At 37.7% G+C, this 13704-nt stretch overlaps 1 protein-coding gene across 1 annotated transcript in view; it reads right to left on the bottom strand.

The window, feature by feature from the left end:
* Window positions 1–2260, bottom strand: part of ZDHHC15 (zinc finger DHHC-type palmitoyltransferase 15) — a 132577-nt gene extending 130317 nt beyond the window's left edge. The window contains exon 1 of the mRNA XM_033412920.2: window positions 1899–2260. Coding sequence (XP_033268811.1) covers window positions 1899–2034 — 136 coding nt within the window. The 5' untranslated portion in view covers window positions 2035–2260. The remainder of the gene's footprint in view (window positions 1–1898) is intronic.
* Window positions 2261–13704: the final 11444 nt, after the last annotated feature.

Consider the following 13704-nt stretch of genomic DNA (forward strand, 5'->3'; position numbering starts at 1 on the left):
GATTCTATATTATTTACTAAATATGTGAGTTTAGGAAAATTTGATCTAACCTTTCTGAAACCAAGACCACTCATTTGTTAAAGATTGTCAAGTGAAGATGACAGGATGGACTGGTGGAACCAGAATTGGAAATCAAGGCTACCTTACCCTCCTGGTTTTTAAATAATGGAATCTGATGTAAAATGTTAAGAAAACACTGTGCAGGCCAGTGTTCTGTGAGGTGATGTCCAACAGGACAAATAGGAGTCTTAATGTGAGGGGACTGGAAATATACTGGGACCTCACACTGAATGAATAGGGAACATTGTAGAACACAGTTTTAAGGGTATTAGAAGTGGGATTCTAGCACTGAAGTCACAATAACTATTAGTGGAATCTCCTTTGAGAAGAGACAGGGATTCTTCAATGTGAGAGGCAAGGGGAGATCTCACTATGAGAAAAGCAGAGGCTCTTGAGGAGACAGGATATACCATGAAGACTACACTGTGAATTGATTTATAGTGATTAGAACACTATAAAGCCATTAGTGATAAAGATAGGGGGCTGGGGGTAATCCAAGTGGGATAGGGTCTTGAGATTTGTGTCCGGAAATACTGTGGAATTCTGAGTTTGAAAGCAGAAGATACACTGTGGGAACCATTTTATAGATATGGAGGGGATGAAATGCTCCCTGGTGTTACAGGACAGGGTACAAAGAGGAGACCCTGGATTTATAAAAGGGTGGTCTAGGAGAGGGAACAAGAAATGAGGCTCCCATTGGAAGGGGCAGGAAATACTAGAAACCCCTGTAGGAAAGGATGGTGTTTCCCTAGTTCGAGAAGACAAGGGACAAGTGCAATCCTAGAGGAAAATAAGTGAAGATAATAATAATAACCCAGAGGAAGAGGATGGCAAAATGTGTGGCTAACAGTGGAAGCGTATTGCAGGAGGTAGAGAGTGGTTTCAAAAAATATAGCAAGGGGAGATCATCATTAGAAAAGTAATGACCCTTGGAAGGGGTGTGGGGGATACTGTGGGAACTCTTGTGGGAGGGTAATGAGGATACTCTAGTGTGAGAAGACAGTGGACAAAGCAGGACCATAGTGTGATAAAAGCAGGGTGACTAGTATGAGGTTCACAAAATAATGTGGGGCCCCAAATGGGAAGGAGTGAAAACACCTCAAAGCAGCCAGGCAGGAGACTACAGGGAGCTCCAGTGTAACAAAATCAGGGCCTCTTACATGAGGAGACAGGACAGGATGTATTGTAGGACTCGTATTCTGCTGGAGAAGATGAGAAAATGTTGAAGCCACAGGGAAAGAGGAATGGAGGGCTTATTACTTTGTGAAAAGGGGAGACCACAGTGGGATAGAACAAGGTGTACTGTGGGGTCCCAAGTGGCAGAAAAATGTGAATCAGCTGGCTTGAGAGGATCACGGGAAAAGGAGGAATCCTAGTGTTGGATAAAGGCGAGCTATTAAGAGTACAGGAAATATTTTGGGATTCCTAGTAGGAAGGAATGGGAAAATGTGGGGCTTCTAGTTGGGTGAATTGGTGGGATTCATAGCGTAAGCGGACAGTTTAAGTATACAGGGTATGTTGTTTCCTCAACTCTGTAGGATGGGAGCCCCCAGAACCAGAGCACAAGGCACAAGTGGTTGTCCTGTATGACAAAAGGGGGCCCCAGTGGAAAAAGCCAGTAAATTCTTGTGGGTAGGGCCAGGAAATAATGTAAGAAACCTTGGGTAGGAAGCGATGGTGACATGGCGGGACCCTCGCGGCAGGCCGCAAGAAATACTGTGGGAAGCCAGAGGTTGGAGACCAGGAGCTCTCCAGGGAGCTAAAGGAAAACCGCAGTGTGAGGGCTAAGAACATAGGGGGAGCATATTTTCCCCATCTTAGGTGCTAGCTCCACTTACCCAAGCAGAGTTCAAAGACGTAGGCATAGTAGGACCAGAGCACGACGAGGACGATAACAAGCACAGGCACCCAGGAAAGTACACGGCGGCAGCACCGTAGCCCCCCAGACAGAGCCATCTTCCAGCCCCGCCGCATCTTCGGCTCGAAGATCGACCGAGCAGGCCTGCTGGCGCTGGGTCGGAACTGCTGGGGCAGCAGTTGAGAGGCGGGAAGGCGCGCTGTGCGGCGCTCCACTGCCTAGCCTGGCGGGAACAGTCTCCCCTAGTCGATACCACCTGTGGGGCTGCAGTGCAGAGTGCGCCCTGCCTGGCACAACAGGCATGAGTCACGGCGAGAAGGAACTGGCGGTGTTGGTGCGGAAAGTGATCCGTCAGGCAGTCGAGGCTGGACACGCTCAGAGGGAGTGCAGTCCCTCCTCTTTCCTCCTCTCCCACCCCCTTGCCACAGCACTGGATGCAGGGCTGGACCTCTGCAAAACTGTAAAGCGGAAGAAATTTGGGTCCGCCCATCTGTTCTTAACCGCACTGCGTCCAGCCTCATCTCGTCTCTGATCTCTGTCTCTGTTTCTCTCTCTTTGTCCCCTCCCTCCCAACCCCCCCCCCACACACACACGAGCACACAGACACGCAATGTGAAAGATGCGAACCGTAGCATCTAATGACTTAAAGGTCATACAGCCCCATCCTCTGACTGCTGCTTGAACAATATGCTTAATACGTAGTGCCGCAGTCGCTGGTTGGGTAAGTCCATTGGCAGGGCGCTCCCTCCTTCCTTCTCTTCTTCCCTTTCCCCTGAGTCAGCTTAGTCCATTTTAAGAATAAATAAACATATTGGTACAAAAAAAGCAAATGGGGGAGATACTAATTCTGTGAGGGGTCAGGGAAAGCTACAAGGTAGTGATATTTAAGCTGAGCTTTAATAATAAATGAGTTTGCTGGGCAGATGGAGGTGGAAGGAACTTTCAGACAGAGGAAACAGCATTTGCAAAGGCATAGAGTAATGAAAATCTAAAAGTGTTCAAGGAACAGTTAGCATGGCTTGAGGAGAGTGTCGGTATATGAAGAGGAGAGGCTGGGAATGAGACTGGGAATACAGGCTGTGGGCACAGAATGCCCTGCCAGGGTATGTGGACATAATCTTGTAAAGCAGATTAGGAACAGCCACTAAAGATTTGGGGACAATAAAAGTGACATTATCAGAATTGTATTTTTGTAAAAGAACTGGCAGGATTTTGTAGAGGAGGATGGCCTGGAAACACAGACACAAATTAGGAGGCAATTTAATTCAGCAAATGTTCTTGGAGTGGTTGCATTGTGTTAAGTCAACTTTGGTATAAAAAGAATGAAAAGAGGGGGCCTGTCTCCAGGAAGTTCATGTTCTCATCAGAGCAATAGGTGTTCAATGACATAAGTACAATGATAGAAGTATAGTAAACTTTTGACATGGATTTGATAGCTACTGTTCAAAGATTTACAAAGGTCTATGACATGAAGAAATTTGTGATTTTGCTGAGACCCATGTTGCTCTCTATTCTTTTTCATGGTTATGTATGGAGTAAATTTCTGAACTGATATAAGAACTTTGTTGTTTCTTTCAGATTAAGTTACATTCATGGTTGATATTACTAAATTAATGTTGTAATGAAATGCAGACTCATTTCAGTTACAATATTTATTTTAATAGCCTTATTAATGATTTGTACCCTAAGGTTCTGACATGGATACTTAGATATTTTTCCACCTTTCTGAGATATAGTTGACAAATAAAAGTATATATATTTGATGACTTGATATACATATACATTGTGAAATGATTACCACAATCAAGCTAATTAACACATCCATCACCTCACATAGGTACCATTTTTCGACAATTTTTTTTTTTTGGCTGTGTTGGGTCTTCGTTTCTGTGCGTGGGCTTTCTCTAGTTGTGGTGAGTGGGGGCCACTCTTCATCACGGTGCGCGGGCCTCTCACTGTCGCAGCCTCTCTTGTTGCGGAGCACAAGCTCCAGACGCGCAGGCTCAATAGTTGTGGCTCACGGGCCTAGTTGCTCCGCGGCATGTGGGATCTTCCCAGATCAGGGCTTGAACCCGTGTCCCCTGCATTGGCAGGCAGATTCTCAACCACTGCGCCACCAGAGAATCCCTCGACAATTGTTTTTTATTGAGGTATATTTGACATACAACATTGTGTAAATTTAATGTGTACAACATATTGCTTGGCAGTATGATTGCCATTGTGGCAGTATGATTGCCATTGTAGCCTTAGCTAACACCTCCGTCGCATCACATAATGCAAATATGTGCACTTAAATAACTTCCCTCTTATTCCGCCCCCCCCCCCACTGCAGCTTCTGGTAACAATATCTGTTTTTTTTTTCTTTTTAGATTCCACATGTAAGAGATATCATACAGTATTTGTCTTTCTCTGTCTGACTTATCTCACTTAACATAATGTCCTCAAGATCCATCCATGTTGTTGCAAATGGCAGAATTTCCTTTTTTCTCACAGCTGAATAGCATTTTATATGTACATTAGCTATTGTGAATAATGCTGCAATAAACATGGGAGAACATGTTTCCTCAGTAACCTTTTTTATTTCCTTTGGATATATACCCAGAAGTGGGATTGCTGAAACATATGGTTGTTCTATGTTTAATTTTTTGAGGAACCTCCATACTGTTCTCCATAGTGGATGAACAAGTTTACATTTCCACCAACAATGCACAAGGGCTCCTTTTCTCTCCACACTCTCACCAACATGTGTTATCTCATCTTTTTGATGATAACCATTTAACAGGTGTGAGGTGATATATCATTGTGGTTTTGATTTTCATTTCCCTGATAATTAGTGATGTTGAGCACCTTTTCACATACCTGTTGGCAATCTGTATGTCTTCCTTGGAAAAATGACTATTCAGGTTCTCTGTCCATTTTAAAATCAGGGTTTGTCTTGCTATTTAATTAATTATATAAGTTCCTTATATATTCTGGAGATTAACCCCTTATCAGAAATATGGTTTGCAAATATTTTTTCCCATTCTATGGTTTGCTGTTTCATTTTGTTGATTTGTGCTGTGCAAAAGCTTTTTAGTTTGATGTAATTCCACATGTTTTTTTTGCTTTTGTTGCATTTGCTTTTGGTGTCATATCCTGAAAATCATTGCCAAGACTAATGTCAAAGAGTGTTTTCCCCATATTTTCTTCTAGGAGTTTTACAGTTTCAGGTTATACGTTTAAGTCTTTAATCCATTTTGAGTTGATTTTTGTGTATGATGTAAGACAAGTGTCCAATTTCATTCTTTTGCATGTGGATATCCATATTTCCCAGAACCATTTATTAAAGAGACTATCATTTTCCCATTGTGTATTCATTGTGTATTCACTCTTGTCAAAAATTAGTAGACTGCCTATGTGTGGGTTTATTTCTAGATTCTACTCTGTTCCACTGGACTATGTGCCTGTTTTTATGCCAGTACCATACTGTTTTGATGACAATAGTTTTGTAATAGAATTTAAAATCAGGAAGTGTGATGCCTCCAGTTTTGTTCTTGCTCAAGATTGCTTTGGCTATTCAGTCTTTTGTGATTCCATATATATTTTGCAATAGTTTTTTCTATTTTTATGAAAAATACCACTCAAATTTTGACAGAGATTGCATTGAATCTGTAGATCACTTTGCGTAGTATGGACATTTTAATAATATTAATTTTTCCAGTCCATGACCATAGGATATCTTTCTATTTATTTGTATCTTCTTCAATTTCTTTTACCAATGTCCTAAAGTTTTCAGTGTACAGATTTTTTCATCTCCTCAGTTAAATTTATTTCTAAGTAGTTTTTCTTTTTCATGCTATTGTAAAAGGGATTGTTTTCTTAATTTCCCTTTCAGATAGTTTGCTATAACCATATAAAGATGTAACTGATTTTTGTTGAGTTTGTATCCTGCAGTTTCACTAAATTCATTTATTAGATCTGGCAGGCTTTTGGTGGAGTCTTTAGGGTTTTCTACATATAAGATCATGTCATCTGCTAACAAAGATAATTTTACTTCTTCCCTTCTGGTTTGGATGCCTGTTATTTCTTTTTCTTGCCTACTCTGTCTAGCTAGGACTTCAGTCTATGTTGAGAAGAAGTGGTGAGAGTGGGCATCCGTGTCTTGTTTCTTATCTTAAAGGAAAAGCTTTCAGATTTTCACCACTGAGTATGATGTTAGGTGTGGGCTTGTCATATATTACCTTTATTAAGTTGAGGGACATTTTTTCTGTACTTAATTTATTGAGAGTTTTTAATCATGAAAGGATGTTGAATTTTGTCAAATGCTTTTCCTGTTTTTATTGAGATGGTCTTATGATTTTTATTCTTCATTCTGTTAATATGATGTGTCACATTTATTAATTGCATATGTTGAGCCATTCTTGCATCCCAGGGATAAATCTGATTTGATCATGGTATATGATCCTTTTCATGTGCTACTGAATTTGGTTTGCTGGTATATTGTTGAAGACTTTTGTTCATCAGGGACATGGTCCTGTGGTTTTCCTTATTTTAGCGTCCTTGTTTGGCTTTGGTTTCAGAGTAATGCTGGCTTCGTAAAATGAGTTGGAAGTGTTTCTTCCTGTTTAATTTTTTGGGACGAGTTTGAGAAGGTTTAGCATTAATTCTTTTTTAGATGTTTGTTGGAATTCACCAGTGAAACCACCTGGCCCTGGGCTTTTATTTGTTGGGAAATTTTTGATTACTGATTCAAAATTCTTATTATTGGTCGGTTCAGATTTTCTATTTCTTCATGATTCAGTCTTGGTAGGTTATGTATTTCTAGGAACTTATCCATTTCTTCTAGGTCATTCTATTTGTTGGTATATAATTGTTCGTTAAAGTCTCTTATTATCCTTTTTATTTCTTGGTATCGGTTAATATGTCTTCTCTTTCACTTAAAATTTTATTTATCTTTTTTCTTAGTCAGTATAGCTAAAATTTTTCAATTTTCTTTGTCTTTTCAAAGAACCAACTCTTAGTTTCTATGATCTTTTCTATTGTCTTTCCAGTCTCTACTTAATTTATTTCTGTTCTAATTTTCATTAATTTCTGCCTTCTGCTAACTTGATCTTAGTTTGTTCTAGTTCCCTAAGGTGGATTATTGAAGTCCCCTGCTATCATTATAGTGCTGTCTATTTCTCCATTCAGTTCGATTAATAGTTCCTTTATATATTTAAGTGCTCCAGTGTTGACTGTGTGTTATATCCTCTTGATGAATTGACCACATTATCGTTATATAGTGACTTTTGTCTACTGTGGCAGATTTTGAATGAAAGTCTATTTTGTTTAATTTAAGTATAGCCACTTCTACTCTCTTTTCATTACTATTTGCATGGAATATCTTTCTATCCCTTCACTTGTCCTTAAAGCTTAAGTGAATCTCTTGTAGGCAGCACATTGTTGGATCTTTTTTTTTTAATCCATTCAGCCACTCTGTGACTTTTGATAAGAGAACTTAATCCATTTATTTTTAAAGTAATTATTGACAGATAAGTACTTATTGTTGCCAATTTGTTCATTATTTTCTGACAATTTCTTTAGTTTATTTGTTCCTGTTTCCTCTCTTGCTATGTACCTTTTGATTTGTTAATTATTCCAGTGGTATGCATTGATTCATTTATCTTTATCATTTGTGTGTGCACTAGAGGTTTTTTTTTTTTGCATGTGAGGTTACTGTGAAGCTTACAAAATACATAATTATAACATTCTGTTTTAAGCTAATAAGAACTTAACTTCAGTCATTTGAAAAAATACTTTTACATTTCCCCACATTTTATGCTACTGTTATGACTTTTCACATCTTTTTTATATTGTGTATCCATTAACAAATTATTATAGCTGCATTTATTTTTAATACTTTTATATTTTAAATTTTATTCTAGAGTTCAGTGATTTACATACCACCATTACAGTATTAGAGTGTTCTGAATTTGACTATATATTTGCCTTTACCACTGAGTTTTATATTTTCATATGTTTTCATGCTGTTTCTTAGCTTCCTTCCAAGTTGAAGAACTCCCTTTAGCATTTCTCATGAGTCAGATCTAATAGTGATTATCTTCCTCAGCTCTAGTTTTTCTGGGAATGCAATTATCTTTCCTTCATTTCTGAATGACAGCTTTTCTTGGAACAGTATTCCTAGTTGGCATGTTTTTCTTTGAGCAGTTTGAACATATCATCTGACTCCTTCCTGTCCTGCAAGGTTTCTGCAGAGAAATCCACTGAAAGCCTTAGGGGGGTTGCCCTGTATATCACACATTGCATTTCTCTTGCTGCTTCAAAATTCTCTTTGTCTTAGACTTCTTACAATTTGATTATCATGTGACTTGGGGAAATCTTCTTTTGTTTGATCTTGCTTGGGGATATTTGGTTTCATGAGTCCAGATGTCCATATCCATCCCAAGATTTGGGAAATATTCAGCCATTATTTCCTTGACTAAGCTTTCTATCCCTTTCTCTTTCTCTTCTCCTTCTTTGACTCCCATAATGTATATATTTGCATGCTTGATGGTGTCACATAGGTCCTGTGTGATTTTTTTATTCTTTTTCAGTCTTTATTCTAATTCTTCCTCTAATTGCCTTATTTCAAATGACTTGCCTTCAAGTTTTCTGGTTATTATTCGTTGGCCAAAAAGTTCGTTAGGGTTTTTCCATAAGATGTTATGGAAAAACCCTAATGAACTTTTTGGCCAACCCAATACTTCTGCATAATTGAGTCTGTTGTTGAAGCTGTGTATTGAATTTTCTAGGTTTTGTCATTGTATTCTTCAGATTCAGGATTTCTGTTTGGTTCATTTATTTTTTAATTTTTTAAATAAAATATTGTCTATATTCCCTGTGCAATGCAATATATCCTTGTAGTTTATTTACTTTATACGTAGTAGTTTGTACCTCTTAATCCCCTACGTATATCTTGCCCCACCCCTTCCTTCCCCCTCTGGTAACTGCTAGTTTGTTCCTTATACCTGTGAGCTGGTTTCTTTTTGGTTATATTTATTCACTTATTGTTTAGATTACACATACAAGTTATAACATACAGTATTTGTCTTTGTTGGAATAATTCATTTAGCATAACACACTCCAAGTCCATCCATGTTGTTGCAAATGGCAAAATTCCATTCTTTTTATGGCTGAGCAGTATTCCATTGTGTACACACACACACACACACACACACACACATATACCACATATACACATATACCACATCTTTTAAAAAAAATTTATTGGAGTATAGTTGATTTACAATGTTGTGTTAGTTTCGTGTGTACAGCAAAGTGAATCAGTTATACATATACATATATCCACTCTTCTTTAGATTCTTTTCCCATATAGGCCATTACAGAATATTGAGTAGTGTTTCCTGTGCTGTACAGTAGGTCCTCATTAGTTATCTATTTTACATACAGTAGTATGTATATGTCAATCCCAATCTCCCAATTTATTCCTCTCCACCTTACCCCCTGATAACCTTAAGTTTGGTTTCTACATCTGTAAATCTATTTCTGTTTTGTAGATAAGTTCACTTGTACCCTTTTTAAAAATTCACATATAAGCAATACCATATGATATTTGACTTACTTCACTCAGTATGACAATCTCTAGGTGGATCCATGTTGCTGAAAATGGCATTATTTTGTTTTTTTTTTTTATGGCTGAGTAAAATTCCATTGTATATATGTACCACATCTTCTTTATCCATTCATTTCTGTATGGACACTTAGGTTGCTTACGTATCTTGGTAATTGTAAATAATGCTGTTATGAACACTGGGTTGCATGTATCTTTTTGAATTAGTGTTTTTGTTTTCTTCAGATATGTATCCAGTAGTGGAATTGCTGGGTCATATGGTAGTTCTATTTTTACCATCACATCAAAAAAAAAAAAAGGTACCTAGGCATAAACCTATCTAAGGAGGTAAAATGTCCATACTCTGAAAACTATAAGACACTGATGAAAGAAATTAAAGATGACAAAAACAGATGGAAAGAATATTGTGTTCTTGGATTGGAAGAATTAATATTGTTAAAATGACCATACTACCCAAAGCAATACAGATTCAATGCAATCCCTATCAATCCCTATACAATGGCATTTTTCATAACACTAGTACAAATAATTTAAAAGTTTGTTTGGAAATACAAAAGACCCCCAAATAGCCAAAACAATCTTGGGAAAGAAGAACAGAACTAGAGGAATCAGACTTCCTGACTTCAAACTATACTACAAAGCTACAGTAATCAAAACAGTATGGTACTGGCACAAAAACAAACACATGAATCAATGTAACAGAAGAGAGAGCCCAGAAATAAACCCATACACTTATGGACAAATAACCTACAACAAAGGAGACAAGAATATACAGTGGAAAAATGACAGACTCCTCAATAAGTGGTGCTGGGAAAACTGGACAGATACATGTAAAATAATGAAATTAGAACTTTCTCCCTCCCACCCTCCCTATCCCACCCCTCTAGGTAGTCACAGAGCACCGAGCTGATCTCCCCGTGTGATGCGGCTGCTTCCCACTAGCTATCTGTTTTACATTTGGTAGTGTATATATGTCAATGCCACTGTCTCACTTCGTGCCAGCTTACACTTCTGCCTCCCTGTGTCCTCAAGTCCATTCTCTATGTCTGCGTCTTTATTCCTGTCCTGCCCCTAGGTTCATCAGAACCATATTTTTTTTTAGATTCCATATATATGTTAGCATACGGTATTTGTTTTTCTCTTTCTGACTTACTTCACTCTGTATGACAGACTCTAGGTCCATCCACCTCACTACAAATAATTTCGTTTCTTTTTATGGCTGAGTAATATTCCATTGTATATATGTGCCACATCTTCTTCATCCATTCATCTGTCAATTATTTCTATTATTGTTTTTAGATTCTACATATAAGTGATATCATATGATATTTGTCTTTCTCTAACTTACTTCACTTAGTATGATCGTCTCTAGGTCCATCCATGTTGCTGCAAATGGCATTATTTCATTCGTTTTTATGGCTGAATAATATTCCACTGTATATATGTACCACATCTTCTTTATCCATTCCTCTGTCGATGGACATTTAGGTTGTTTCCACGTCTTGGCTATTGTAAATAGTGCTGCTATAGACATTAGGGTGCATGTTCATTTTCATTTCTAGTTTTCTCCATATATATGCCCAGGAGTGGGATTCCTGGATCATATGGTAGTTCTATTTTTAGCTTTGTAAGGAACCTCCACACTGTTCTTCATAGTGGTTGTACCAATTTACATTCCCGCCAACAGTGTAAGAGGGTTTCTTTTTCTCCACACCCTCCCTAGCATTCATTGTTTGTAGGCTTTCTGAGGATGTCCATTCTGACCAGTGTGAGGTGACACCTCATTGTAATTTTGATTTACTTTTCTCTAATAATTAGCGATGTTGAGCATCATTTCAGGTGCTTTTCGGCCATTTATATGTCTTCTTTACAGAAATGTATATTTAGATCTTCTGCCCATTTTTTGATTGTGTTGTTTGTTTTTTCTTATTGAGCTGCATAGTCTGTTTGCATATTTTGGAGATTAATCCCTTGTCAGTCGCTTCATTTGCAAATATATTCTTCCATTCTGTGGGCTTTTTTTTTTTTCAGTATGCGGGCCTCTCACTGTTGTGGCCTTTCCCGTTGTGGAGCACAGGGTCCAGATGCACAGGCTCAGTGGCCATGGCTCACAGGCCCAGCTGCTCCACGGCATGTGGGACTAGGAGGTGCAACCAAAAAGATATTGCAGCAATTTATGTCAAGGAGTGTTCTGTCTATGTTTTCCTCTAGGAGTTTTATAGTGTTCGGTCTTCCATTTAGGTCTTTAATCCATTTTGAGTTTATTTTTGTGTATGGTGTTAGTGAATGTTCTAATTTCATTCTTTTACATGTAGCTGTCCAGTTTTCCCAACACCACTTATTGAAGAGGCTGTCATTTCTCTGTTGTGTATTCTAACCTCCTTTCTCATAGATTAATTGACCATAGGTGCATGGATTTATTTTGGGGCTTTCTCTCCTATTCCACTGATCCATATTTCTGTTTTATTTGCCAGTACCATACTGCCTTGATTAATGTAGCTTTGTAGTATAGTCTGAAGCCAGTAAGTCTGATTCCTCCAGCTCCGTTTTTCTTTCACATGATTGCTTTGGCTATTTGGGGTCTTCTGTGTTTCCATACAAATTTCAAATTATTTTGTTCTAGTCCTGTGAAAAATGACATTGGTAATTTGATAGGGATTGCATTGAATCTGTAGATTGCCTTGGGTAGTATACTCATTTTGACAAAATTGATTCTTCCAATCCAAAACATGGCAGATCTTTCCATCTGTTTGTGTCATCCTCAGTTTCTTTCTTCGGTGTCTTAGAGTTTTCAGAGTATGGATATTTGACTCCTTAGGTAGGTTTATTCCTAGGTATTTTATTCTTTTTGATGTGATGGTAAATGGGATTCTTTCTTTAATTTCTCTTTCTGATCTTTCATTGTAAATGTATAGAAATGCAACACATTTCTGTGTATTAATTTTGTATCCTACAACTTTACCAGATTCATTGATGAGCTCTAGTAGTTTTCTGGTGGCATATTTAGGATTTTCTATGTATAGTATCATGTCATCTCCAAACAGTGACAGTTTTACTTCTTCTTTTCTGGTTTGGTTTCCTTTTATTTCTTTTTCTTCTCTGATTGGCGTGGGTAAGACTTCCAAAACTATGTTGAATAAAAGTGATGAGAGTGGACATCCTTGTCTTGTTCCTGATCTTAGAGGAAATGCTTTCAGCTTTCACCATTGTGTATGATGTTAGCTGTGGGTTTGTCATATATGGTCTTTATTATATTGAGGTAGGTTCCCTCTTTGCCCACTTTCCAGAAATTTTTTAACATAAATGGGTGTTGAATTTTGTCAAAAGCTTCTTCTACATCTACTGAGATTATCATCCAGTTTTTATTCTTCAATTTGTTAATGTGTTGTATCACACATTGATTTACAGATATTGAAAAATCCTTGCATCCCTGGGATAATCCCACTTGATCATGGTGCATGATCATTTTAATGTATTGTTGGATTCTGTTTGCTAGTATTTTGTTGAGGATTTTTGCATCTATGTTCATCAGTACTATTGGTCTGTAATTTTCTTTGTTTGTGGTATCTTTGTCTGGTTTTGGTATCAGAGTGATGGTGGTCTCCTAGAATGCATTTTGGAGTGTTCCTTCCTCTGCAACTTTTTGGAATAGTTTCAGAAGGATGGGTGCTAACTCTTCTCTAAATGTTTGGTAGAATTTGCCTGTGAGGCCATCTGTTCCCAGACTTTTTTTGTTGGAAATTTTTAATCACAGTTTCATTTTCAATACTTGTCATTGGTCTGTTCATAGTTTCTATTTTTGCCTGGTTCAGTCTTGGAGAGTTGTACCTTTCTAAGAATTTAACCATTTCTTCCCAGTTGTCCATTTTATCGGTGTATGGTTGCTTGTAATAGTTTCTTATGATCCTTTGTATTTCTGTGGTGTCCATTGTAACTTCTCCTTTTTCATTTCTAATTTTACTGATTTGAGCCCCCCCTTTTTTTTTTCTTGTTGAGTCTGGCTAAAGGTTTATCAATTTTGTTTATCTTTTCAAAGAACCAGCTTTTAGTTTCATTGATCTTTGCTATTATTTTCTTCGTCTCTATTTTATTTATTTCTGCTCTGATATTTATGATTTCTTTCCTTCTACTAACTTTGGGTTTTGTTTGTTCTTCTTTCTCTAATTGCTTTAGGTGT

This window comes from Orcinus orca, chromosome X (genome assembly GCF_937001465.1).
Source record: "Orcinus orca chromosome X, mOrcOrc1.1, whole genome shotgun sequence".
Classification (NCBI taxonomy): domain Eukaryota; kingdom Metazoa; phylum Chordata; class Mammalia; order Artiodactyla; family Delphinidae; genus Orcinus; species Orcinus orca.